General features: G+C 50.6%; 2 protein-coding genes and 1 long non-coding RNA gene across 14 annotated transcripts in view; 2 read left to right on the top strand and 1 right to left on the bottom strand.

Annotated features, from left to right (window-relative positions):
* Window positions 1-14,629, top strand: part of ell2 (elongation factor for RNA polymerase II 2) — a 28,609-nt gene extending 13,980 nt beyond the window's left edge. For both annotated transcript variants that reach the window (XM_069187558.1, XM_069187559.1), the window contains 9 exons: window positions 697-860; window positions 4,566-4,825; window positions 6,404-6,528; window positions 6,756-6,831; window positions 7,373-8,024; window positions 9,749-9,815; window positions 10,166-10,337; window positions 10,558-10,602; window positions 11,104-14,629. In XM_069187558.1, the coding sequence (XP_069043659.1) occupies window positions 697-860; window positions 4,566-4,825; window positions 6,404-6,528; window positions 6,756-6,831; window positions 7,373-8,024; window positions 9,749-9,815; window positions 10,166-10,337; window positions 10,558-10,602; window positions 11,104-11,229 (1,687 nt within the window). In that variant the 3' untranslated portion in view covers window positions 11,230-14,629. The remainder of the gene's footprint in view (window positions 1-696; window positions 861-4,565; window positions 4,826-6,403; window positions 6,529-6,755; window positions 6,832-7,372; window positions 8,025-9,748; window positions 9,816-10,165; window positions 10,338-10,557; window positions 10,603-11,103) is intronic.
* Window positions 14,630-14,940: 311 nt separating this feature from the next.
* On the top strand, window positions 14,941-16,733 carry LOC138237748 (uncharacterized). The gene is made up of 3 exons (XR_011189129.1): window positions 14,941-15,145; window positions 15,295-15,641; window positions 15,796-16,733. It is a non-coding gene; the product is annotated as an uncharacterized lncRNA (long non-coding RNA).
* A 3,992-nt stretch (window positions 16,734-20,725) lies between these two features.
* Window positions 20,726-27,918, bottom strand: part of rhobtb3 (Rho related BTB domain containing 3) — a 32,705-nt gene continuing 25,512 nt past the window's right edge. For 5 of the 11 annotated variants that reach the window (XM_069187550.1, XM_069187548.1, XM_069187549.1 and 2 more), the window contains 6 exons: window positions 23,575-23,684; window positions 22,773-22,881; window positions 22,123-22,296; window positions 21,567-21,733; window positions 21,243-21,339; window positions 20,726-20,841 (listed from right to left, as the gene is read on the bottom strand). In XM_069187550.1, coding sequence (XP_069043651.1) covers window positions 20,726-20,841; window positions 21,243-21,339; window positions 21,567-21,733; window positions 22,123-22,296; window positions 22,773-22,881; window positions 23,575-23,684 — 773 coding nt within the window. Of the gene's footprint in view, window positions 20,842-21,242; window positions 21,340-21,495; window positions 21,734-22,122; window positions 22,297-22,772; window positions 22,882-23,574; window positions 23,685-27,918 lie in introns of those variants that run through there. The other 6 variants (XM_069187552.1, XM_069187551.1, XM_069187555.1 and 3 more) reach the window with 6 other exon arrangements.

Raw genomic sequence — 27,918 nt, 5'->3', positions numbered from 1 at the left:
CTGCGGGGGTGTGGCCAGCGCTTGGCTGCGGGGGCGTGCTTCAGCGCGAGAGTGTGTTTGTGGGCGTTAACCTGGCGCCCTTTCGAGTCTTCGCAGGGTCATGTCCCAGGATGAGCTGTCCAGTGTGTTTCTGATAACGATGCGTTTCCTCAGTTCGATATCTTAATCCAGTTAAACTGAGCTCTGACGTCACCAGTCTGAGATCAAGGCCCATTCCTTTTGTTATTTTGTGTTTGCTGTTTGCTCTCGGGGCACGCTGCGGCTTTGTGACGAAATGGCACTTTCAAAAAGTCATTTTTTCCATGTAAACAGTCATTCTTTGCGGAGAAAAGTCATGGGATTGGTGGGGGGGGCTTTTAGCTGTTTAGTCCATCCCTTCATTATTGGAAGACTGCCTGTTCCTGGGTGGAGCCGTGGCAGACTCCCAGGGCTCGGTCAGCGCTGCACCCTGAGGCTCTGGTGACTCCCATACCATTATCTGCCCTCCTTTTCCATGTTGGCTCATCAGGAGGAGTAATTAATGCCTTATCATGGCAGTAACTGTACTGTGTGTCCCTCCGATAAAAGATGCAGCAGTGGTGCTCTCCGGTTCTCCCGGTGTGGTCTCCGAGGTTTTCACCTCCGGCTCGTGCCCCGTGTGGTGAGGCTCCTCCTCGGGGGAACCTTGGCCATTTCTCCGTCTTGTCTCGTCTTCAGCTCCGGCGCCTCCCAGCTGGCCTCCCTGGGAACCGTGCAGGATAAGATCACCGTCTGCGCCACCAGCGACTCCTACCAGACGACGCGGGAGCGGATGACGCAGGCCGAGGAGGAGAAGAGCAGCCGGAGCACCAAAGTCATCAAGCCTGGAGGGCCGTTCGTAGGCAAGTCTCCTCTCTGCCTCCTCAGTCACAGGGCCGGGTGCTGGGCTGCACCTCAGCTCTCCGACACACAAGCCCGGGACTTGACGGTCAAGCTCCATTTCAAGCCTTATGTTCTGTTTTGGGGAAAAGTAGAACTGTTAACCTCTTGATCTGAGTATTTGTTCCTGCTGGCGTCCAACGAAGCTGCCTCGGTGTGACACTGGCGTTTTGAGTTCATTTTGAGCTCAACAGAAGGCACGGCTGACCGATTTAACAACAGTATTGTAGAGGAGCTGAGCATCAGCGTATCTGGAGCAGAGGGCGCTGCTCCACGCAGGCTCTGTGCACTGATCCTGCTGCTGGGCTCTGTGATGAAAGCCTGCACAACTGCAAGGGGTCGATGCATTACCCATGCGCCTGGGGGTAAGGCAGGGTAGGGCGCAGGGTTTCATGCTGAGCTAACGGATGCAGTGAAAGTTCAGCGTTACTGCTTGGCCAAGAACTAGGGTAAATTCTGGAATGTTTTTCCGTGGTCGCCAGGTCATTCCTGAATGCAGGCTCACCCGCAGATAAGGCAGTTGCTCTTGCTTCAGGTCGGAGTTGCTATTTACCTCCTGGCTGCTGGGTAAGGTTGGGGAGGAAAGTAAAAATTAATCTGATTTTCTCAGGCATATCCTGAGACCAGCTGACACCTCTGCAGGAAAACAAGACCGGGTTAAATTATTCTCAGGCTGGCCTTCCTAGCGTCGCTGGGTCTCTGGGCTTGATTCTCCTTTGGCTTTATTTACTATGGCTTGGGACCAGCTTCCTGATCTTTGGAACCGTGAAGCCATCCAACCCTGCTCTGCTTACTCAAGAAGTGCCGTTATCTGTGTGAGCCACGTTTTCTACAAGCCCTCCGGTTAGCAGGAATCGGCTGAGCGGGCAGGAAACTCAACAGGAATTTTATTTTTATCGTAATTGCTGAAAGGTCAATTAATTCGAGACCATGCCTTGCCAAGACGGTGGAATAAATGTTGTCCTTTTCAGAATTATTACGAACACAAGTGACCATGTGTTGCTCTGGCACAATGGAGCCTGCCAGCACTATTCACTCTTTATCTGCGATTTAGTCAGATATTTTACTTACCCAGATTTTGACTAGTGCAGAAACCCAGCAAAGCCAAATATGCCTTCTGGCCTTTAATTATTCAGTCAGACATCCACATCCTGTCTGTGTACAGTAATTTTCCATTCTGTGTATGAGTGTCCTGAACTCCTCAGTTTGGTCAGTGCAAAGCATCAGTTAAGCCGAAAGCGTACAGGCTTAACAGTCCTTATGGCTTAACATTTGAGCCCCTGTTTCCCAGCTGAAAATATTAGCAAAGCATTTCACCTTTCACCTGTTACTTCAGATCTGCACAGCCTATGATGTCATTGTAACTTGTTTTGCCTGACGTCTGTGCAGGAGGTTGCACTTCGCCAGAAGCACTGGCGGTATTTTAGCTAAAGACTTTCTGCTGCAGGCCAGTTGAACGTAGTCCTTGAGCTGCACGTGTCCTGTGAAGTCTCGTGCCAGAAGAAGAGCTTGTCTGCAAGCCAAGGGCAGGAGCACTGGCTGCTTTTCTAAAGAAGGCACTGCTCTCCGGTGCAGACGAAGCTGGATTATACCAGGACTTGCACCTGTGAAAGCTAATGCAGGAAGCGTTCGGATAAGCAAATGCTGAGGTTTGTGAGAGCTGACGTGCAAAATGACCTGATTGCTGATTGCTTCCTCTTCAGAGCTAAACCTGTGGGGTTGGGTTAAACCCTTTGTGCAGGTACTTAATTTAGTACCAAAGTCATTTTGCTTTGACATAATCTTGACACCTGGTATTATTCTTTTCATCATTGTTAGTCAATAGTAGCTTCATGCCTCTTATGGCATTTAGAACAATTTAAATTTAACTTTTTTTCTCCCTACATAGAGAATGGAGATGAGTTTTTAACCTACATGGACATCTCCACAGCCGCAGTACATTTTAAAGCTTTTAGTTTAAAATGCGAACTTCTGTAATGTCATGGTGATCTTGGAAAATGCATCTGCCTGAAATAGTCTGAGGAGAATATTCAATGCAGTTGGTGTTAAATAGTTTATCAGAAGCACAAACAATACTACAACACTCAGACAACGTTCAGCATGAGGCAGACATGGAAAATGAAATCAGTGTGGATGAGAGCAAGGTATTGCTTACAGGAATGTGCAGTTAAAATAGCGGATTGCTTCTTCCAATTGAATGCCATGCAGGAGAATGGTCTGGGAGTTTTTTTTGATCCATTGCTTTTTTTCAGCCAGACATGGTGGGGAAACAGTAAAAAAAAACACACTTGCATGTATACTTCAGAGTGTAGAATGTAAGTCTAGGAGGTGACATTAATTATCCCATCATTAAATAAACCTCTGTTTGAATTCCATGTTCAGTTCTGGTCCCAGGATAAAGACACAGCTGCTCTAGAGGCAGTAGAAAGGAGAGCAAGCAGACTGATTCCTGGCTCTGGGGGAATGTCACACTCAGACTAAAGGAACTGAATCGTTTCAGCTTGCAACAGAGAAGGTTACAAGAAGCCTTGATTCAGGAATTCAAAGTTCTGACATTTACCAAGTCAACTTGAGGGGCTCCTTCAGTATTGGGAGTAACTTTTATATTCTTTAATTTGTTTTGTTAGGCCCTACTACCGTCCACTCTTTGGTTAAATTGTTTGAGTCCACTGGTTTTGTTGGCATTAAAATTGGAAGGGGGTGCCCTTGATCGCTAGGTCTGTCCTGCTGTATCGGTTATCCTCCCCCAAGAGTCACAAGCCGGGAATCGCAGTAAGTCACCAGTGAAGAACAGCTGAACCACTCTCCCCAGCTGTACCTCTGGCAAGGATAATAATCCAAGACGCTAAAGAATGTGAAATATTAAGTTGTGTGAAGGAGAATGTAGCCCACCATTCATAAACCAGCTTAAGTGTGTTTACTGTGAAGTTCTTACAACAGGCTAACAGTGTAAGGGTTCCCAGGCTTGCAGCATTACAAGAAAACAAATCCCATGTTGCACAGTACTCAAAGCTGTTTTGCCAAAAGCCGTGTTAAAAATTCAAGTGATTTCTTCTGCGAGATCCATCCTTTGCCAGAATCCGACTTCTCAGAAAGGTGACATTGGCAGTTTTCTCCATGTAGCAGTTTGAAATCTCTCTAAACAAGGGGCTGCATTTGTTTCGGCAAGCTCCCTCTCTCCTTCCGAGCGCTGCAGTCCGGGGCCCTGCGGATCTGCAGGGCAGCAGCCAACAAAGTGGAACAGAATGATTTTTCAGAATCGCGTTAAGAGACCTGGTCGTGGCGTTTTGTCTGTGCACGGCGGTCTGTGCGTTGAGCCTTGGGAGCCGCCAGAGAGTTCTGGCGGGGGGAAAGAGCTTTGTCAGGAGGAGGTAGCGGCGCGAGGCTCCTTCTGTGTCGTGGTGCAGCCCTGCAGAGGAGCTGGGGCTGTGAACTCGGGCTCCCAGGGTCCCAATGGAGATCGCGCTCCGGTCCCTCCGATCCGCTGCACTGCAGCTATGCTTTCCCGCCACACGCCTGTGCTCACACAAGCCCCTCTGCAGCGGATGGGAATGCGTCGTACCATTTCGATCTGTGATGAGGAAAGATACCCCTTTTTTTTTTAAATGTTTTTGGAGGTGTTGTCTGTCGCCTCCTTGCTACCTCCGTTCCGTGTTTTTCACTCCCAGGTAAGAGGGTCCAGATCCGGAAGCCGGCGCCAGGCGCCCCGGACCCCGCGCCTGAAAGGAAGCGGTCGACGCCCATTAACCCCGCCACCACGATCCGCAAGAGCAGCGCCAGCAGCCCGGTCGCCCTGCGGCCGTACCGGGACCGCGTGATCCACCTGCTGGCCCTCAGGCCGTACAAGAAGCCCGAGATCCTGGCCCGCCTGCAGAGGGAGGGTGTGAACCAGAAGGACAAGAACTCGCTGGGCCTGACCCTGCAGCAGGTGAGGCCGCCGAGCTGGGCCGTCGGGTCTCTGTGGGCGCCCCTGCGCCGGCCCAGCCTCCTTCATGCTGGGGTGGCGTCGTCCTTGTTTGGCAGCGACTGCCAGAGGCCCCTGAAATAAAGCACAGCCCTTTTCGACTGCGAGGCATCGGCGACATAGTGCAAAGTCAACAGACTGCAACAACTCGCTCTGTATGTCTATTTTTAGCCAGAGGCAGCTGATGTCTTTTGGCAGAATTAAGGGCGATTGAATAGTCCCGTCTCCTCTTCCAGAACAGGATGTCTTCTGGGCATTTTTAAGTGGTCGGGAGTTCTGCGTTCGCGCAGGAGAGATGCTGTGTGACTCCTTGTGATGGTCACGGCAGCGATCATGCCGCTAATAGCCAAGGAGTTGGACTTCTCTTCCTGACTCGTATGAAAACTTCTGCCCTTGATGATCACGTTAGAGCATCGTAGCTCACTGTTTAGAGTTTGGTTAGTTCTGCTTGTATTTTATCGTTTAGGCACATGAAAGGCAGTTTCTTGAATATCCTGAAAGATTCTCAGAATCGTAACTTAATTTCTTTTTTTCATTAATTGTGACGTGTTTGTCGCTGCACACTTAAGCCACTGATGTTTTGTAGTTAGATTTTGATTTATTCCCTCGTTTTTGTTCTGCGATTTTGAAGTAGGCCTGTCGGGGAGATTCAGCCACGCTGAACAGGGGAGAAAGTGACTTTATTTCATTAAACACTACAGGGGCCGAGATATTGATGTTCACAATGGACCAGGGTCTTTGCCTTTTGAGTGTGTACTGATGGTGTGCAAGTCTCCATTTGAGCAGGAGGTTCAGGGTTAAATTTCTAAAAATGTTGACTATGGCCAAGCTGTGCACAGCATTTCTGCTGGGGAATGCAGACTGGTGTTTTTCATAGCGTGGTCTGAGCCGAGTGGCAGGTTATAATCAGAGCTTAGAATACAGAAGTCCCTACGCTGAATATTGTACGATCTTTATAATTATATTTTGTGCAGACTGTGTGGTGGGTGTACCTTCTAAGTAGAGAATAGGGAGTAGAAAAAACCACCACCCACGAGCCCTGGGCTGCTGACTCATCAGGTCCAGGAGACAGTGACACTGCCACTGTGCAGACGGAGCCATTCCAGCCATCGATTGCTCTCTGTTTGATTAGTAACCCTGCCTTCTGCTTTAACCCTTTCCCTGCTGGAATTGTACAAGATGCAGAACATTGCCCTGACATGTCTGAGCTGTGCATTTTCATGCAGTAGTACAGATGTTTGAGGCTTGAGGTTAGTTTTTTTTACCTTGAAAATAGTTGATGAATTAAAATAAAATACTTTGTTAGCCCTAAAACTGTTAAATGCATATCGGTCCAAATGAGGAATGTGATATTTGGTTTTTGTTATTTGGAATAGTCCTTTGGTATTGTGCAAGGCTTAGCCTCTGAAGTTTGCTGACCGGAAGCCTGCAGCAGGACTGGAGTTGGTGTTTCTGTGTATCCTGCTGTCAGTGTCTGAGTTTCTGTGTCCTGTGCCTCTGCGGGGGAGCTGTTGCTCAGAACCCTTCTTCCTCTGATCGCAGGTAGCCAACCTCAACCCCAGGGACAACTCCTACACGCTGAAGGAGCACATGTACAGGGAGGTTCAGAAGGACTGGCCGGGATATTCCCCGGAGGACCGGCAGCACCTGGAGCTCCTGCTCGCCCGGTGAGTCGGCCCCGCCCTCTCTCCCCCCCCGCCGGGCGGCCCCGCCCTCTCTCCCCCCCCGCCGGGCGGCCCCGCCCTCTCTCCCCCCCCGCCGGGCGGCCCCGCCCTCTCTCCCCCCCCGCCGGGCGGCCCCGCCCTCTCTCCCCCCCCGCCGGGCGGCCCCGCCCTCTCTCCCCCTGCCGGGTGGCCGGTCAGCTGAGACTCTTCCTCTTCTCTCTCCGCTGCAGGAAAGCGGGCGGCGGCCAGGCCGAGGCGTCCTCCTGCAGTCCGCCCAAGGAGCCCGATGCAGGGTCACCCCCTCAGGTAAAGGAGGCTGGATTGTAAATGACTTTTGTTCCTTTCTGCCATTTACATTTTACCTGTGCACCAAATAGTTTAGTAAACTCATAAAATGTATGTATTATTTATTAATACAATAATTAATTGAGCGCCAACTCATTTTTATAAAGGGCTCCTTGTAAATTCTTTAAACCTGCTCAAAATCTGGATGTTTTTTTCTCACTTTCTCTTAAAGACTAGCTGCTGTTTTTGTCCAGTGCTTTTAGCGGAAAAATTCCCTCGAGATGTGTGTTTGATTTAATGTCTTCCCTTAATGCTGAAGTAAAAGACTGCAGAGATGCATCTTTCTCTGCATTTGGCTAAAGCGATTCGGTATCCTGGCTGTTCTAGAAGAAGAGGGTGAATTAGCCTCAAATTAGCAGCTCCAGCAAGCTACCTGCCAGAGCCCAGTTACCAGAGTTGACAGTTGTCGGGATAGACGTGCACCCCTTGATGTCCCAGCCCCTTGCCCAGCTCGTGTGCCTGTGCGCTGCGGACACGTGACCTCTCCCCTCTCTGTTCGCAGAAACGGCCCCTGGAAGGCGATTTCATCGACCCTCTGATGCCCAAGAAGGCCCGGATCTCTCACCTGACCAGCCGCGTCCAGCCCACCCCGAACGACCACCTGCCCCTGTCGAGCAAGGAGAAGCCCGCTGCCCCCGCCCCCCCACCTGCTGCTGCCGCCGCCTGCCCCGGCCCGCCCCCTCTGCCCCCGCCGCCCGGCGGCTCCGGCTCCAACTCCAACTCTCCCAGCACGCCGGAGGGCCGCGGCACACAGGACCTGCCCGTGGAGGGCTTCAGCCAGGAGCCGGGCGCACGAGAGCAACCGGCCCAGAGTCCCGCGGGCAGCCCCGCCCAGCCCGACTGCCTCGCCAGCAAGAAGCCCAGAAAGAAATCCAAAAAACACAAGGAGAAGGAGAAGGAGAAGGACAGGGAGAGGGAGAGGGACAAGGACAAGGAGAGGGACAAGGACAAGGACAGGGACAGGGAGAGAGAGAGGGACAAGGACAAGGAGAGGGAGAAGGAGAAGGACAAGGACAGGGAGAGGGAGAGGGAGAAGGACCGGGAGGGCAAGCAGAAGGCGGAGCACACGGAGGAGAGATCCCGGAAGAAACGCCCGGAGGCCGAGGAGGACCGAGGCCCCCGGACCGAGAGAAGCCCACGCCCAGACAAAGAAGGTACGAGCTACGAGCTGTGCTTCGCTCTCGCGTTCCCGGGCCGCTGGCGCCTGCGGTTCCCGCCCATGTCTGCCCCAGGACCTGCATGCGTGGTTTCACTGGCGTTCCTGCGGTCTGGGGGGGCACATGGCCACCGTCTGAGGGCAGAGTGTAGACGAGAGCAGTTTGAGATGAGAGGCGACTGTTTGACCCGTCTGCGATTCCAGGGTCGCATTCCACCATTTGTTAAAAGAAACCTCATGGCAGCATAAAATGTTCCAAGCTCCCACAACCCTTTGGGTAAAGTGCCTCAATTCTCGCTTTTTAGATGCACTTCCACACAGTTAAAGCACACGTCCAAGACAGGTGTGCTACCTAATGCTGTTTTCCTAAATATTCTTTAAAGTCTCATTTAACTCAAGAATCTCGCTCTTCAGCTCCTAGGAATTGCAAGCAGATGGCTCTCTGATCTGTATCTGATCTATATCTGTTTTCATAATATCATTAAAACTACTGAGAGGATAAAAAAAATCTAATTTGGTCAAAATAAAATGCAGTACACGTGTACTGATCGAAAGGAACTCATTTTTATTGTCACACAATGTATCTGCCAACGATTAAACACATGTAAAAACGAGGATTTCTAAACAGCTGGTCTTATCCCATGTTTATTAATACAGGAATAACTGGGCGGTCAGCTTGTGTGTGACAGACCATCCTCCCCCACAGCATCGCACTAATCCTAACGCCCTCCCTAGCTGTCCTTCCTACACAGAGTGTTTGTGTGCGTGTGGATGAGCACTAGGCTTCCTCATTAAAGAGCGAATGACACTTCAATGGCTGAACCAGGGCCTGTGCCCTGAGCACTAATCACACCGACTAGGGACAGGCAGCAGGTTCAGATGAGTCGGAAATCGCAGTGGACAGTGAAGTGTGCCCACGTCATACAAAGACACAGCTGGCCTGCTCTTGGGACGGCTTTAAAGGCAAAAGACTCTCTTAACAAAAAGCCTGTATCCCCCAGTGTAGTCGCAGTTCTCTTTATCTTTCTTAATTAAATACCTCCCTGGTTAGTTTTAAACAATTCATTCCACTTAAAATGTCTGGAAAAATGACTCTGGAATTTAATTATTACCAAAGGCCCATAGCTCCGCTTTGTCCCAGAGCTCTCTCTCCACCCAGCACCTTTTCCGGTGCTTGAGAAATGATAAGTTTACTGTATACTCACTGTAACAGAAACAGTTGTATGATAAACTGTCAAACTTGTGGCTGTGGGGTCTCTGGTTCTCCTCCAGGCTCTTGGAGCGAGCAGTAGCTCGAGGCAGGAGCGTGGGAGGGTGGGTTTTGTTTTTAGAACAGAAGGCACCACCCTGACCTCCATGTCACGGGTCCTGGGTGCTCCGGCGCTGTTCATGTTTTTACACATTTTATCTAAATACCTGTGCCGGGGTAAACAGGGTAACTCTCATAAGCAAGCAGCAGGGTTCAATCTGCTGGGGTGTTAGCGATGTTACACTGGGTGATTTTCTGAATCTCCAGAAGGAATCGGAAGCTTTATCCAATGAAGAGGTGGGGAATTTTATTTGCGGTTCAGGAATTCACTCCTTCCTAACAGGGAGTGTTAGCAGTAACAGAATTAACAGCGTATTAGTACCGCATACCCTGTCAGGACCGGGGTACATACAGTAGGGTCGTTCATGCCGTTTGTTTATCATGTAACGACACGGCCATTCTTTTCCGCACAGGAACAAAAGCTGGCTGCCCCCAGTCCACAGACCTCTCCTCGGCCCCCGAGACGCCCGATTACTTGACGTAAGTGATCCCTCGGCTACAGCTCTCCAGCGTCCGCGCTGTCGCCACGTCGGCGTGCCCAGCCCCAGAGACTCGACTCCCTGTGCTGCGCGGGCTGGCGCAGGTTTCTCCTGTATCACTGCCACGTGTTTCGAGTCCTGCAGCCCTTGCAGCGTCTCGGAGGGGGAAGCGGGCTGAGCCGCTCAGTCTCTGCTGAACGTCACGAGAGAAAGACGGGCGTGCTGGCAGCCCTCTCCCGCCCGTGGGGAGCCCCAGGGCCGAGACTCGCTCACTCCCGGCTGGCGCGCTCTCGGCCGCCTTGCTGTGGGACTCCCTGGCAACTCATGCTCGGCTCTCGGTGTCGCCCGCAGCAAGTACACGGCCGTGCAGTCCCCGGGCCAGCGGCAGAGCTACAAGGACGACTTCAACGCCGAGTACGAGGAGTACAGGGCTCTGCACGCCCGGGTGGAGAGCGTGACCCGCCGCTTCGCCAGGCTGGACGCGCAGCGCCGCCGCCTGCCCCCGGGCACCAAGGAGTACCAGGTGATGGCTGGGCTCCGATACTGGGCTGATACTGGGCTGGCGCTTGAAGTGGTAGTTTACAAGTGATGCGTTTTGTGTTAAAAACCTAGGATCTTGCTTATTGTCCCCAGAAGAAAAATAGGAAGGGAACGCCCTTCTTGCACTTCGGATGTGGAGCTCTGGTGTTGAAGGTTTGTGAAAAGTGGGTAGAGCCTCCGCTGACAGTGCCTCTATTTCACAGGTGATACACGAGGAGGTGTTGCAAGAGTACAAGAGAATGAAAGAGGTGAGTGTGTTGGGCTCATGCATCCGCTGACCATTGAAGGACATGTTCAAGCGTCAGCAGGCGCAGGCCACAAAGGAACACGTAAAGGTTTATTCCAGCTGAAATTGTGTGTGTCCAGGAAGACACAATGTTTCGGCTGTAGAGCCTTCTTCAGGTGTGGCTTTTCTCTTTTCAGCAGGGAATAAACCTTTACTTTTTCCACTAAAGAACATGGTGAGAGAAGGAGAGGAGGCAGCTTATCCCATCCGGCCTGTTGGGTAGTTAGTAGCTGATTGATCCCAGGATCTCATCCTGCTGTGTCCTGGAAGAATCCAGGATATCGGCTTCAAGCACATGGCCGAGCAGCTTGTTTTAGTCCCTCACTAGCCTATGGGAGAGGGGCCTTTATCCTGGGGGAGCTGTGCTCCGGCTGAGCCCTTGTTCTCTTTGAATAAAGGCCCTCTCACTGAAGAGTGAAACGCACCTTTAACTTTTGATCGTAACACCCTGCTCTGTTCACAGAGCAGTCCGAATTACCACCAGGAGAAGTGCCGCTGTGAGTATCTGCACAACAAGCTGGCGCACATCAAGAGACTGATCGGCGAGTTCGACCAGGCGCGGGCACAGCCCTGGCACTCCAGCTGCTGAGCCACCTTCTAGCCCGTCGGCACCAGCGCTCCTGCCGAGAGGGGAAAGCCTATTTATTAAAGGAAAGACGCTGTGGAATAAGTCACTTTGTACTTCGAGCTGAAACATTCAGCTTTACGTTTCGGGAAAAATGTGATTTTTTTTTTTAACCCAGGAAGGGGATTCCTGGATATCCTCCCTGCTTTCTCCATCCAGTCGGCAGCGTGTTTGCGGTTTCTGCAAGGAACCGAAGGAGAGGGCGTCGATCCGCATGTTAAACAAATCTCAAAAGAGTTCGAGAAACCATGAAGATGTTTGAGTTGACAAAAGGTCTATATATATATACACACAGTATATCTTCTATTTCTAAGCAATGCAAACCCTTTGCCTTAAGTGGTAGGAGGTTTCAGAAGCAATTTGCACATAAACAAAATTTGAGAAGATGGAGGGTGTAGACGGTGTAACCTGAAGGCTCTAAACTGCCTGTCCGTATTTCGACGCTCCTCATCGCGTGCTGCACCTCGTCGAGCCCCCGTCGCGTAGATTGCCTTAAGGTGTTTGCTGATTTATACTCGGAGGCTCTTAACCAGTTTCACCTGCTGCCTGCCGGCCCCCTGACCAGCGGGGCGTGTGCTGTGGCCTGTCGCCCCGTGAGAGGATGAGGGTGCGAGTGAGTGCGTGCGTGTGTGCGTGCGTGCATGGCGGGGGAGGGGGAGACGTGTGAAAAACAAAGATGTCTTTTTAAGTGCGAAAAAGCTGCTACTCCACGTCGGCCAGAACACTCAGGATAAAACTGCCGACCGACGGTCAGTGTTTCTCCTGTCGACTTGTAACTTCCTCTGGGAAAACGAGCCTTTCCGTTTATCAGCTTTGTTAACAAAGGAATTATAAAAGTTGATTACAAAGATTTAAATATCTATAGTTTTGGAGGAAAAAAAAGTCTATTATGTAGGGGACGTTTGTATAATATATTATTTTTGAAAAGAGAAATTATATGCAAAGAAGCCGTCACCTACATAAAAATGTATATTTAACAAATGTATTCCTCCTGGGTTGCCAGGAATTTCAGAGCAGAAGTATTTAATTATAAGAGTATGAACATCAAATAGCACAAACTTTCATTTCGATTCATGACCTTTTCTGTTCTTGAAAACAAGTTTCTGTTGATTGAAATCATCCCAGCTTAATTTATGTGGGAACATTGTTGCTGGGGTGGGTGACTTTTCTTTTCGTGTCGGTGTTTCATGATAAAAGTGCTGCCAATCCGATAAGGGAAGCATTATGTTTACAAAGCGGAGTGTTAGAATGTTTGCCAAAAGGCTTTTGGTTTCATCCAATAAAGCTGCGTCTCCACTTGCAGTGCGGGTTGGCCAGGCGCTGTAACCCGGGATCGGGGAAGTGCTGCTTCACGCAGGCGCAGCGCCAGCAGGTCCGGTCTGCAGCCACGTCCCCTTCGTCCGCGCCGCCCTCGTGCACGTCCAGCTCTCTTCTGTGCCGTTCAGGTTGAACGGGTACAATCCGTGATCCGCATTTGATGAGTGATGATTCCACGAGCTGCAGACGTGCTGAGGTGTTTGGGTACCATCCTGCACAGCGAAGGGGAATTTGCTGTGGCCTCCTTGAGGAGCTCGTGCGCGGCAGAGCCATGTAACCTCTTGGATCTGTTCAGTGTTGTGATCATGCCTGCAGCTGCTGTTCTCAGGTGGAGTACAGCTGTTGTGGCCACGTTCTGTCTTGGTGCAAAGTAATTTCAACACCCAAAAAAGGTCCTCCAGTGAGGCTATTTTCTTGATATTTAGGAGCATCTCTGAGGTGCAAGAAACAGGATCTCAAGTCAAGTGACTAACAGGCCTTAACTGCAGTTTGAGATGAGGAATCTCTCGGATCCAACAATGGTGGAACTTGGACAGTATTAATTTTGCCATAGGCTTGTAGTCGAAGATTTTAATCTAAAAGAAAAATAACAGCTCCAATGTCATCTAATCACAGCTGGGTTTAACCTACGGCACAGTTAATAGGAACCCAGAGTCTGCGATTTGCTTTTTTATCCCCGTTTCTCACAGATATGTAATTTAATTCTGGTTTAAGGTGTTGCATCAAATGGCACTGAAACTGGAGATGCCCTGCACAGACACCCAAAATGTGTAAGAAAGGCCAGGAAGTTAGGGTGAGACTTTGAAGGAGTTTTGCTTAGTTTCTTGGTGAAAGACTAAGAGAAGGAACTGAACTTAATCTTCTCTCGGATGAGCCATACCAGCGAATGTTTAATGTGTCCTTGCCTATTGCTAGCTCCCCAAATCAACATTTAAGATCATCTGTTGAGGAAAAACTTCCTAGAAGCCATTTTGTCCTTCTTTACGTCACTGTCAATTAGATCTCAACGATACTTGAGGTTCGCTTCAGCAGCTACTGACAGCGGTCCGTTTCTTCTGCGTGTAGCCACAGACGTTGAAACTGCCAGCGTCGCAGACTTTAAGTCCAACTTCTGTGGCCAAAAAAAAAAATAGCTGAAATATTTCTTCCACAATGTAACTGACAAATGCATAATGTCCCTTTAAAAAAAAAAGACACTATTTCACTGCAACTGCTGAACATATGTAAGAGCAACTCAACTGAAAGATTTGTAACACTAAAGTGTTGATTCCCTTTAGAGAAATGAACGTTGCTCCAGGACGGCACAGGCTGTGCGAGATCAAGTGACAAACGTTTCTCGCTTTGCTAAGTAGTGCTTCATTTCGAAGTGGAGAGCTGCAGTACTCCTTTCTCGGAGACGCTCTCAGCCCTTCCTCAGAAAAGCGTTTAGTCCTACTGCTTTGCAGCATTCTGTTTCTTCCAAGCATGCCATTAACGTCTCCGCGCAGGAGGGTGGGAGCAGTGAAGGGGCTGCTGCACCTCCTTCATTTTCATTCATTCCCTGCGGATGAAGTGGGCCGTGTTCGCTTTGATCGCTGTGCGGCTTCGGCCAGTCCTGGCTGCCTTCGTTTTCTTCTGATTGTTTGTGGCTGGATGCCGTGATCCTGGTGTGCAGGTTCTCCCCAAGCCCTTTGAAGTCTGTCCGGTGCTCACGGCTGGCACCTGTGTTTGCCGAACGCCCGTCCTTCTGCGCGGCTGGGGCTGGAGCTCTGCCGCTCTGCCGCGCTGCCAGATGGGCCGGGAAGAGTTTCGGCACCAGGGGTGTGGAGCCGCGGAATTGAACTGTGTGAAAGAACTGGATTTGGGGGAGGTGTCTTAATACGTGGTTCTCTCCCCAACTCTGGAAGTGTCTTCATGTACAAAACGTCCTGTTGCTGGGGCCCGCCCCACACTGCTCTCCGGGCGGCTCGGCTTCAGAAACACGTGGAGACAGGGCGGCGGGGAGTGCTTCTCCTCTGCCCGCTCTTCTGAATATGTTATTCAGCAGTTCAATAAAATGTGAACTTAACGTGTGGTTTCCTTTTTCTTTCGGAAATCGAGTCTCCAGTTGTGCTGCAGGCAGGCGAGGGAGAGGAGGTGCTGATCCAGCCCTCCTGAGAGCTCTGGCCCTGGGCTGAGGTCCTCGTGCAGCTCGTCTCGCCCTCCGCCTCCAGCAGCACCTTCCTCTTCTGCAGGGTAGAGCAGAGGAAGACAATTGATCAAGTAACTTAGGTGCCGATACCGAAATACTAGGAGCACTGGAAACACTAGAGAGAGAAGCTGCCCGCTAGCAGTATTATCATAATATATATTTCATACACTGTACCCATATACTGTATGTCCAGAAGTAGTTTGTTTATGGGATTCTTCAACTTTTCCTACCGAGACAGGGAAAGAGCTGTAGGGATACTGGCAGCAGACGCTGCAGTGGTGGACAGGGGTACTGACTCCTTTCCTCCCCAGTCCGTCAGAGCCCCTACAAGAGGAAAGATCTGGTACAGATCTCGTCTTTTCACGCGGTCAAGACAGAGTGAGGCAGACGGAGGTGAGAGAGAGAACCGTCGAGGAGCTGTGATCAGAAGACGGTGTAGCTTTGAAGTATCTTTTGCAACTACAGGTTGAGTTGAAAGTAAAAATCCTAGACATTTTCTCCCAAGTGTGAGTCAATCAAATGATTTAACATATTAAAACTAGCAGGATCCAATTGAAGAAGAGCAGTGCAAGGCACCGCAAGCACAAGGTGGAATGGACATGAGAAAGGTCAAGAGAGAAACAATAGAATGGAGGCTACAATAAAATGATTTCAACAGCAAAAAAAAGATCCATTAAGTACAAAGTAAAAGCTATCTGGTACAAAAAAGGAAATATTCAGTGCCAGGCAGGGGAAATGAATGATGTACTAGATGCAGATTGGACTCGGGTGTACAGTAAGGAAGAAGTGATGATCGCGAGTCAGGCAGTGGAACAGGGTCCTTGTCCAGTAACACTGCGGATGCTGAGCACACCGAGTTCTGCGGAGACCAGAAGGGGACCTGATACAGGTATTCAGAATCTGTTGGGTTGACTTTGCCTTTAAGGATTTTGCTCAGACAAGGAGGGAATAAGTGGAAACATGATAGTAATTCCTTACGCTTTATAGAAGTGTAAACAATTATTATTACTTATACTGCTCTTTCCTGGACACTCCACTCAAAGAGCTTTACAGGTCACGGGGATCCCCTCCACCACCACCAGTGTGTACCCCCACCTGGATGATGCTCCAGTCCGCTCCCCACACACCAGCTCTCAGTGGGGAGGAGAGCAGAGTGATGAAGCCAGTTCAGAGGGGGATTCTTAGGAGGCCAGAGGAAAATTGGACAGGACACTGGGGTAACACCCCTACTGCATTTAACAATGAGACCTGGAGGCAGATCTTTACATATAGGTGTAAGGTGTGTGGAACAAACTCCCCAGCCACAGTGAGACCCTGTGAGGATGAGACCAGCACCAGGCACACGCCATGAGAGATCTTCTTCCTGCCCATCATCCCACTACGGGCATCAGCGAGAAGGAAGGAAGCTGCTTCCCCCAGAAACACCTTCTCAGAGTCCGGGCGGCACTTGGGTCTCCCTGATGAGAGCACAGCCACACCCTTTCATGCGCAAATTCCATGTTCCAGACAAAACCCATTACATTGCTTTCATCAACCACTTATCCAGTGCGGCATTACAGGGGAGCCGGAGCTCTTCCCAGCGGGCAAAGGGCACAAGGCAGGATACACCCTGGACAGGACACCAGTCTCCCACAGCTCAGACACACACACACGCACCGGGGCCGATTTTTCCCCATGGCAATGAACTGAGCAGTCTGTTTTTAGACTGTGGAGGAAACCCATGTGAGCACAGGGAGAACGTGCAAACTCCATGCAGAAGGTGCCCCAGGAATTGAACCCAGGGCTGCAGGGAAGCGGTGCTAACCACTGCACCAACGAAGGGGTTGCGAGTTCTGTGACCTGCAGTGTATCCGTATGTCAATTTCCGGAGGTCTTTACTGGCGTGAACTTTGGCGCCACCTTGCTGGGTCTCCGTTATCACATCGCTCCGCGTCCACTTGCAGCAAACATCGCTAAATCTAAATCTCTAAATCTAAATCTCTGAAAAGACTATATCAATCAAGAGGCCGTTTTCATTACAAAACGCAATATAAAACAAGCTCAATTAATTACTTTCCATTTCATTTATTTTTAGACGCATAAATTCAGTTCAGCACAGCCAGCGCAAGCTGAATACACCAATAGTACTTCTCGATTTTGTCATCAGATGCTGAGGGGAGTCGGGAACTACCGGCAAGTTTTTCGGCAAATTAAATAAGTTAAACTTCGCTTCCTTGACACGAATCCCAGTGGGCGTGTTTATCCATTTCCCATTAATGCTAATTTACGTCTTGGTGTAACCACGATGCACCAAAAAACAAAAACAAATCCTGCCATAAACGAGCGGCAGCACAGCGCCGCCTGCTGGATTATTTGTCGAGCTACTGCCGGCATTAGACAGGAAGCGGACACTTGTATTGTAGCAACAGACAAGTAACACTGCTGCAGAGAATGTCCTCTTGCCTCTGTTGAGAGGGTCTCTGTGAACTTTGTACACACTTTTCCTGCACAAGATGCAATATTTTATAAGGTGGACATTCAGAACTGGTGTGAACTGGATTGGAAGAATGCTGGACACAAGAACTGTTATGTAGATCTGTACTGTTATATAAGGATGCGTGCTACACACCTAATAATAATAATTGCTTACACTTATATAGACACTCTGGACATTTCTGGACACTCCACTCAAAGTGCTTTACAGGTAATGGGGATCCCCTCCACCACCACCAGTGTGCAGCCCCACCTGGATGATGCGACGGCAGCCATAGTGCGCCAGAACGCTCCCCACACACCAGCTATCAGTGGGGAGGAGAGCAGAGTAATGAAGCCAATTCATAGAGGGGGATTATTAGGAGGCCATGATTAGTAAGGGCCAATGGTAAATTTGGCCAGGACGCCGGGGTTACACCCCTACTCTTTTCGAGAAACGTCCTGGGATTTTTAATGACTCAGGACCTCGGTTTTACATCTCATCCAAAGGACGGCGCCTGCTTACAGTATAGTGTCCTCGTCACTATACTGGGGCATTAGGACCCACATGGACTGCAGGGTCAGCACCCCCTGCTGGCCCCACTAACACCTCTTCCAGCAGCAACCTTAGTTTTTCCCAGGAGGTCTCCCATCCAGGTACTGACCAGGCTCACACCTGCTTAGCTTCAGGGGGTTGCCAGTTGTGAGCTGCAGGGTGATATGGCTGCTTAGATAAGTTGTAATACCTAAGTATTTGTATTAAAAGAAGTTTATGTTTAGCAAATCGGGAATTAGGAAGATGTGCGTGATTTTGGAATACTACCAATCCGGTAAGCACAGGGAAGTGTGATGGAAAAATATTGAAGGACTGTCCTAGTTTAGAGAAAAATACAGCGAGCATCTCTGTGTGTTTCGCTCCCATGCACATGAAATAAAAACTTCTTCCAACTTCTGCCTGTTCTCCCAACCCGAGGGATCAAACCTGACAGCAGTAATCCTTGTCAATGTCGTCCCTAGCACCTGTGTCAATGCAACAATATAAGATGTAAATATAGGTATTGCGAAGTTTATCTTATTTAGTTTACGGTGAATGAACGTTCCCCATACTGTCACGTTTGTACTGGGACAGATGATATGAAATGTATTTAGTAGGCCCCCCAGAGACACGCCCATATCTCGGTAGTCCTGGCGACCTCCCAGAGACACGCCCATATCTCGGTAGTCCCGGCGACCCATCAGAGACACGCCCACGTCTACGCGTGACGTCACAGAGGGGCGGGGTCGGGGGCGGGGCTCAGGGCGCAGTGTGGGGACGCGCCGGTGCTGGCCCGGGGCTGGTTCTCTTCCGGCGTGCGGGGAATGTGACCCCCCCTCCCCTGCTGCTGTCGCTGTCTTGCAGGTGCCCCGCGTGTTCACCGGGGAGCAGTGCGTGGGCGGCGGCTCGGACGTGCAGGAGCTGGAGGGGATGTGTGAGACCTAGCACCTAGGACCTAGCACAGCAACCTTTCAATACCAGGATCGGACTTCTCGTTGAACAGCTAATAATAATCATCTTTATTTTCTACAGTGCCTTTAAAAGTAGCTTCTCAAAGCACTTTAGAGGAAAAAAAATAGTTAACAAGGAGATGAGCACAATAAACACGAGGGATTAGCAATGCAATGGGAGATGCAGGGAGCAGCCAGAGATAAGATAAATAACAGCCTTTCTGAAGGAAAGGGGTTTGTGTCTGGATTTGAAGGTGCTTAGGGTAGGAGATATCCTCTGATATTGTTGGGGACAGAACTCCAGAGCTTTGCGGTTCAGCAGGATAAGGGGCTGTCACCACTAGACAGAGGAAATCGGAATCCGAAGAGCGCAGGCTGTGAGGTGGGAGGTAGGACTACAGCACCTCAGACAACTAAGGTTTCTAGCCATGCAGAGCCTTATAAATGAGCAGGAGGACTCATTTATAAGGCTCTCGACTTTGTCGACACGAAACCTGACAGGAAGCCAGTGCAAGGACTCCGGGACAGGAGTAATGTGATCACTTGCACTAGACCTGGTCAGGAATCTGGCTGACGAATTCTGGACCCTGTGAGGAGAGCCTGAAGGGTCAAGACGCATAAATTCACTGGAAGTGAGACAGGAAGAGAAGGAATGGAATAAGGTCAAGTCTGTCTTTATTTGTGTACATGATCATTACTTTTTTGCAGTGAGCATGCACCCCTGGTGAAACAGACACTCGCTTAAAGTGTTCTATATACAGAAAACATGAAATCATTTGACCTCCGATGTCCTTAAGTTAAGGGCCCTGTTTATTATTGTGCGGTAAGACCTCTTGCTTAATTGAAGATAAAATGAAAATATTAAGTGACTTGAAGCAAAAGCTACTACTATGTTTATAAGGAGATATTTTAGTTTTTTAAGGTTATTGCATAAAACACAGCCTTCTACTTCCATAGCTTGTAGAAAAGTCAAAATACATCAAATACCTGGTTTATTTCAGCTTTTTCCTAAATGTCCAGTAATACAGTTGTCCGATAATGTCTAGTTCAGTGAATAGGAAAGACAGGCCTAATGTCATGTTAACAGCAGTGTTACCACACAAGCTACCAGCGTCCAGTCCACTCAGACCACCGGCGTCCAGTCCGCACACACCACCGGCGAATAGTCCGCACACACCACCGGCGTCCAGTCAGCACAAGCTACCGGTGTCCAGTCCGCACACACCACCGGCGTCCAGTCCGCACACACCACCGGCGTCCAGTCAGCACAAGCTACCGGTGTCCAGTCCGCACACACCACCGGCGTCCAGTCCGCACACACCACCGGCGTCCAGTCCGCACACACCACCCGCGTCCTGTCTGACCAGACCTGAGAAACGTGGCTCTGTCATACTTACAGCACGGCCATGTGGCCTGTGTCTAATCTGCGTGACCCTGCAGAGAGCTGAGCCATCACTTCCCAGGTCAATGTGCTTCCGTCCACCTGAACTGAACTGCTCTAGGAATTAGTGGAGCGGTGCATTCTCACTGGCTAAAGCTATTTATTGTTACTTTAACTGGTGCCTTTTGTGTGGCTGTCATACATCCAGCATATCTGATATTAGAAATTCAATGAAGCGCCTTTAATCAGAGCAGAACGGCTCCTTGTTGTTTCATGGGGTCAACTTCATAGGCAGGAGCAAAAGTTGCAAAACGAGCAGAGGGCATTCAGCTGGCCCGGTCAGTGAAACTCTGGCCCTGGCATTTTGTCGTGAGAGTTCAAACGTGACTTTATTCCTGTGGCGTCTTGTATTTTCACTGATGTGCAGTCTGTAACACAGACTATAGGGAGTCATTTGTGATGATAAGTTAGTATGAAGTAAAAAAAAACAGGTAATGCCCCCTTCATGACTTTCAGGGAATAAGCTCTCACACGTCAGCAGTTCAGTGAGAGCATGTCCTGCAGTACAGTGTTTCTGTCCCCTCTGTCAACAGCGCAGACCCATCAGATCACAGAAGGCTCTTGCCTTGTGGACGTGTCTGTCTCCTCCAGTCCGGTCACATGACGGCGCAGCGCGAGTGCCGCCGGTGAACGTGGCGTCTGAACTCGGCCAGCTCCTGCAGGTACGCGCTGGACGGCCACCTGTGCTTCTCCACGAAGTCCCGCTCGTCCCCTGAAAGAGAACCGTGAGCTCGAGACTCGAAAACAGGCGCTACACACCAGCAATCCCCTGCGCTCTCGTTCACATCTGATCTCGTTCGGAAAACAGAAGTGATGAAATCCTTCAAATGAAGGGTGGTGTCTTACAGTCCACAGCAACACGTTCACATCAGCAAGAGACTCCGTCTACTCCTACTCCTCCATCCTTTAAGCCATTAGGATTCAACTTCTATGTTATTAAAGCTGGTTTCAGTTTTTAAGGAATGTTTAATAACACTTAGACAACCTTAGATACTTAGCATTATATGCTATAATTTTTGGACAGAATAATCTAAAACCGCGACTTTCCAAAGTCCCATTCTGCACCTGGCCGACCCGTTACACCACTTCCTGGGACTCAACAGCGCCTCTTACTGGTGAGGTTGGAGAAGTCCGGCTTCTGGCTGAAGATCAGGTAGTTACTGGCGATGAAGTGCAGGAGCCATGTGGACAGCTGTGGTGCGTGGTGAAACTGGGGAGGGCAGGAACACACAGGAAAAGCAGATGTGAGCATGAGTGAGCAGAGCAGCAGAGTCTTGCTGTGAAGTTTCTTGTTACATGACAGAGTAAAAGAGCGCTGACACACTGTGTGCTCAGAACACGCCGGTGCAGTGCTGTTTTTCTCCACCTGCCGCAGTGTTCTTGTTGCGATCTTATTCCCGATTCGCGACGAGTCCCCCGTCTTGTCCTGCCTCTCACCTGCGCCCGCCCGAGCAGCTCCACCACGCCGAGGCTGCTGGACGCCAGCTCTCTGCTGGACATGCTCTGGAGGCGTGTGCAGATGCAGACCTCGCACAGGTGCTGCAGCCGGGGAACCTGGTACATCTCGGCGCAGACCAGCAGGGCCATGGCCTGGAGGACGCTGGCTAGCAGGAAGAGAGCAGGAGGAGATGGACACGGGATCTCAGGAGGAAGATCTGATGGGAACACCTTGCATCTATACAGTGTTCTTCACAAAGGGATCCCCACCTGCGTGACACTCCTGCTCAGAGATTGGAGGTGGGAAATTCTCCAATGGTGGAATTAGAAGGGAACTAGAGGGAGGTCAGACTAAAAGTCCTGAGGGTGGCACCTCCTACCATATATCTCCCTGGTGGCCATACTGACAATTCTGGACCAGAGAACAGCGCCACCTTCTGGTCCCACCAACAGCACTTATGGGGAATCTCTGTGAAGGCAGCAGCTGTTATTTTCCAGACGCGAGCTGCCAGGGACCCAGCCCTCTACCCCTCCCCGCTGTGTGTAGTGTACGCACCGGGGCAGCAGGAGTCGGTGTAGAGGTACTCCAGGAAGGACACAAAGCAGTCTTTGGACACGCCGTAGACAGGCACCACTCGGCTGCTGGCCTCCACGTAGCTCCCACTGAACATGGCGGCCATGACCTCGCAGCGGGCAGCCAGCACCGCCCTGTGGGCTGGGACTGCAGCCCCTGCAAAATCCGATTCGCTTAGATCTCTGTTCCCGAAAACCTGCAGCTGTTCGATAGCCAGGGAGCAATTTAAACACGTTTCCTTGCCAACAGAGAAATGGGCAGCTCCTGGGATTCACAATTCATTCCCGGCTTGCAACTACTGGACAACACATTGCTGACCAGGTATGCCTTTGCTCACTTTTGCCAGGATCTAATTGCTGCTGGTCAGAGATCATACTGGTACAAGAGCAGAGACTGGGCGCGCTCTTTCAACTGCATGCCTGTGCAAAGCCATCTCTGCCACAAGAGCAGAGAATACCCCCTGAGAGTAGATGACAGCCAGACCTGCTTTTATTGTAAAACAGGAATGGTTCTCCAACAGAAGATCACTGTTTTCTCCCTCCTGTGCTACCGGCTGACGAGCTCTCTGACTTATAGGTGTCTTGTACGTGAGCTGTTTGACTGAGTGCTATTTCTCTGGGAGGAAAAGTTACCTTCAACCTTGAAGACAACATCCGAGAGCAGGGGGCTGTGGAACAGGGCAGCCAGGGGGCTTCTGGGGTGCCTGGTGGGCCTGAGAGCACGGAGCTCTCTGGAGCACTGCTGGGCAGAGAGAGAAACGAGTCAGGCCCGCAGTTTGCTATTCATGACCTGTGGGGGAGAGCTAGCTCCCCCTGTGGAGGAACTGAAGAAGACTTCTCTCCTGGACGAGTCTCTAAGCCACACTGGTGAAGCCGATGACCTGGCTTCTTAAAAAACAACGTTTTAAAATACCATTTTCCCCGCTGCAGACTAATGAAGCGAGCTAAGAGGTTAATTTTCCATTAGACAAAAGAATGAATACGTTACCAAGTAAATTAAGACTGATACTCTATTTTTTTTATCAAACGCAGGGCTAAGATATTTGAAGGTGTTTTTTTTTTTTTTGCTTTTCAATCTCCAAAACTGAATGAGCATTGGTTAATCAGATCAAGAATACTGCTCCACAACAGCCGCACCCCACGCCCCTGCGACACCTGTGACCTGGATCATCCGGCTCAGACACAGCTCCGCACACAGGCGCCACAGAATGTGCCCTACGGGCCTTGTTTTCAAATAATAATTCAGAAATCACGTAATTTAAATAATATATATATATTCAGTTTAAAGCTGGACATCGACGATATTCTCATCGTTCTTGTCGCCCGTTATCCCGACACCGGTGGTTGGACATGCAGTCCCGACCAGACCCACAAGATGGGGCTGTTGCACAAGTCCCCCCGGCCCGCCGGGCTCGTTCATGGCGATGCGGGGTACCTGCTCTCGGCCGAGCAGGAGACGGACCTTCGCCAGCAGCTCTCGCAGCTCCGGCGCGCCGCCCAGCCTGGCCCGCAGGGACAGCTCCAGCTCCTTCCAGCGGGAGGCGCCTGGAACACAGCGACGCGCCGGTGAGCAGCGCAGCCCGTCCCGCACGGCCCCGTCCCCAAGCCCGGCAGCTCGGCTGCAGGCGTCAAAGCTGGGAGACTGCACCCCCCTCCGCCGTTTAAAAACTGGAGGGAAGGGACTGACACGGAGTTGTCTAAATAATGAAAACATGATGAATTTGATTTCCCTTTAATGGTCTGACACTTATACTGCCACAAGAGCGCGTTTGGATTTACAACTGAACCCCCGGCTGACCGGACGACGTCTGCTCCGGGGACATTTTGCCTGTAAAATTCCCGTCTGTCTGTGAAATATCCTGACTTTCCCCGCAATAAAGGTGGCCAGAGGGGTGTTGTGATAAGTCGGTGTTAATTGAATTGCGTGTGCTTTAACGAATTAAAAAAAAAAACGTTTTAAAAAAATCACTTTTAAAAATACACTAAAACTCCCAACAATATGCAAAAGAGCTCTGCAAATAATAAAAAAAGGTATTGATACTTTATAGGTTAAAAATTGAGGAATATCTGAGGTGCCCTATAGGGATAGGTCAGTTGCTAACGATGGGTGCTGTTTGTGTTTTGTAGGTTTCAGGGAATTTTATGCAGAATATTTAAAACACGTGAAAAAGAGCTAATGATAAAAAGGCACAAAAAATGTCTCTGACAAAGAGTTTGAGCATGCAGAAAGCACATACCTCTATATAGTAAATATATATTCTCACACATGCATATTCTGAGCTGATAAAACTTCAGTGTGACTTGACTTAAGCATTGGCCAATACTGGACACCCTTTCCCCTGTCAGTCCGTTAAACCGAGGGAGTGCTGTATACTGCTTATATCTGCACTCTGTTTGCCACTAGGGCTGCTGTCTCAAGGTCTCAACGACAGGACAGCACCGACTCCTGGGCCTGAGAGGCGTCTGCATGGTGGGGCGGATTATCTCCGAGTGCTCCGGTTTCCTGCTGCAGGCAGAGGTACTTGACGTCTCTGCCCGCCCCAGTCGAGAAACCGCGGGATGAGACCCTGCTAGCTACCCCACACTCCAGACGGGCCTGGCAGCCCATACTGCCAGCACAGGCCCACCGGCAGGCTCACACTGCTGGACAGGGGGACTTGTTTCCTGTCCATGATCGGCACCCAGGCTGTCCTGCCTGCAAGAGGACACTCACACCCTGCCAGCCCCCCGCAAGCAAGCCTGCGCCCCGCCTGCCAGCCCCCTCCACGCCTCTAACTGCCCCCTCCACGCCTCTACCTGCCCCCTCCAGCCCCCTCCACGCCTCTACCTGCCCCCTCCAGCCTCCTCCACGCCTCTACCTGCCCCCTCCAGCCCCCTCCACGCCTCTACCTGCCCCCGCCAGCCCCCTCCACGCCTCTACCTGCCCCCTCCAGCCCCCTCCACGCCTCTACCTGCCCCCTCCAGCCCCCTCCACGCCTCTACCTGCCCCCTCCAGCCCCCTCCACGCCTCTACCTGCCCCCTCCACGCCTCTACCTGCCCCCTCCAGCCCCCTCCACGCCTCTACCTGCCCCCTCCAGCCCCCTCCACGCCTCTACCTGCCCCCTCCAGCCCCCTCCACGCCTCTACCTGCCCCCTCCACGCCTCTACCTGCCCCCGCCAGCCCCCTCCACGCCTCTACCTGCCCCCTCCAGCCCCCTCCACGCCTCTACCTGCCCCCTCCAGCCCCCTCCACGCCTCTACCTGCCCCCTCCAGCCCCCTCCACGCCTCTACCTGCCCCCTCCACGCCTCTAACTGCCCCTGCCAGCCCCTCTGCTGAGCTCCAGCAGCTCTGAGGAGCTGGAGAGAGGAGGCCGGGCTGCAGCCTTGTGTCCTGCTGGGGACAGGACCAGGGGCAGCGAGAGCTGAACGGGAGACTTACAGGTTCTGGGGGTCGGGTTAGACGCCCCTGAAGTGACGCACTTTAAAATTCAAGCCACTTCCCGGCTGACTACAGCTGGTGGACCCAGTGTCCACAAATCAAGAAACCAGCACCTCTCAGCCAGAGTCAGATATCTGGGATCCTTCCTTATACTCCCTTGCAGAGGGACATTCCCTTGAAATTCCCACATTAAGTCACCCAGCAAAAACAATGGCAAAGCAGCAGGCCTCTGAATAAATCGGAGTGATTTTCAGGAACAGGAGAATTCTATTTTTAGGCTGGGAACACAGTACTCTGCAGCAGCACAAATATTTCTGAGTGCTGGGAAAAAGTTCAAGTAGTGAATTTGTGAAATGATTTACGAAATCCCAATCCCAGAATAATGAAGAAAGAGGATGGAATCACTGGGCCCTGAACTACCTTTTGAGGGGTGTGGTGTCACAATGGGGATTGAGTGAGTAGGGGTTAAAGTTCAGCAAGTCATGAAAAACTTAAATTGCTGTCGTTATCATTGCAAACAGAGCTGAAGCTTGTCTTTTTGAGAAAAAACAAGATGTGACGTTCAGTTTCTCATCTTTCTAAATATTCTCTTCTTCCCAAAATCAGAAGCACTCACTTCTCTTACTAATCCAGAGCTTATTGTCTCATCCTGTTTATTCAAACAAATACAGTTGTGTCTATTTATGCACTTGTGGAGATCTCCAGCCCCCACCTGCACTGTTGTTTGATCAAGGCCTCCACTCCACCTACAGTGACACCACACCCCTGCTGTTAGGAAGAGGCTCTCTCGTGGTTTTATTCAACACTGGCCCTACTTTTCCAATGAAGGCTGGGCCTGGTCAGTCCTGGGAGGGGAGACCTCTGAGGAAATCCCGGCTGCTGCTGTAAGGTGTTGGTGGGCCAGTAAGGGGCACTCTTCCCTCTGGCCCACTATGGTGACTGGGGACAGGAGCCATCCTTCAGCTGAGGCATTAAATCAAGGTCAATAAAGATCCAAAGGCACTTTTTGTAAGAGTAGGGATGGTGACCCCACTGCCCTAATTCCAATTGTACAGTCTAGTCTCCCTAAAGGTCCACCTTCATTAATATCACTTTATTGGCCGTATACAATTTCTTGTATCGAGAATTTGTCTTTTCACATACCCCAGCTTGCTCTCCATGAGACACACAGACAGGGAGAGAAGCTGGGGGTCAGAGCGCAGGGTCAGCCATTCATAAGGCACCCCTGGAGCAGTTGGGGTTAAGGGCCTTGCTCAGGGGCCCAACTGAGTAGGATTCCTCTGCCGGCTGCGGGATTCGAACCGGCAACCTTCCAGCCACAGGCGCAGATCCTGAGCCACAGAGCCACCGCTCCGCCCCCATTCATTCATTCATTCACCTGGTGCAGCAGCTGCTGGTGCAGAATGATCCCTGTGTGTCTCCCAGGAGGGGCTGCTGGTACAGAATGATCCCTTTGTGTCTCCCAGGTGGGGCTGCTGGTGCAGAATGATCCCTGTGTGTCTCCCAGGTGGGAGATAACTGGTTACAAACAAGAGGCACTGGTGCACACTGAGAAGATGTGACCCAGCAGCTCCTATTTATATAAAGCCTGTGGATTAAAAAAGGTCCTGTACTATTGCAGGTCAAGTCTTAAAAAAACCACACAAATGTTTTGCTCTCTCCTCCCTGAAGTGATATAATTCATTTTCCTGTCCTTTACTGGGGATGGAAATGATATCCTCCAGACATTCCCACCCTTTGCATCTGAACTTCTACAGTATCACATCCAGATCATTCACAGATCATTTCCAGCATATGCCCAGAGGATGTATATTTCACATTTTAGAACACCCTGTGCTGGGAATCGTATCGTAGGATAGCACTGGACAATAGTGTGGTATTCTATTGCTGAGTCAATGTGCTGACGCATTAAGAAAGTACTGTGCTCAGGAGGAATTATACTTTGAGTCTGATGTCCAGACAAAATGTCTGTTTTCTTCTACACACACAGCAAAAAATCATCACTGCTTACATCTCAGTCTCCTTGTTTGTTTTCAGATGTGGCCGATCGTGATTTTATTTAAAGTTATAAAGATGGTTTGTAGCGAATTCGGTCTCTCGGGCTTGTGCCCTCACCACTCCCGCCCCAGTTCACCCCCCACCGCCTGGGGTCAAACCCGGGGCTCTGGCGTCGCTCAACAGGGGTCGTGCCAGCTGAGCTAAAGAAGACCTTCCTCAGCCTGGGCGGCCAAGATCCCTGTTATGCGCAGGGGTGTATTCGTCACAGTATATATATTTAAAGTTAAAGTTATAAAGATCTCCCAGTGTCCCCAAGGAAGAAACAGGGCTGCTGGTCAGTACCTGACCACTTTATTCCACC

Source organism: Lepisosteus oculatus, chromosome 3, assembly GCF_040954835.1.
Source record: "Lepisosteus oculatus isolate fLepOcu1 chromosome 3, fLepOcu1.hap2, whole genome shotgun sequence".
Taxonomy (NCBI): Eukaryota; Metazoa; Chordata; class Actinopteri; order Semionotiformes; family Lepisosteidae; genus Lepisosteus; species Lepisosteus oculatus.
This window is presented reverse-complemented; position numbering and strand designations above follow the sequence as displayed.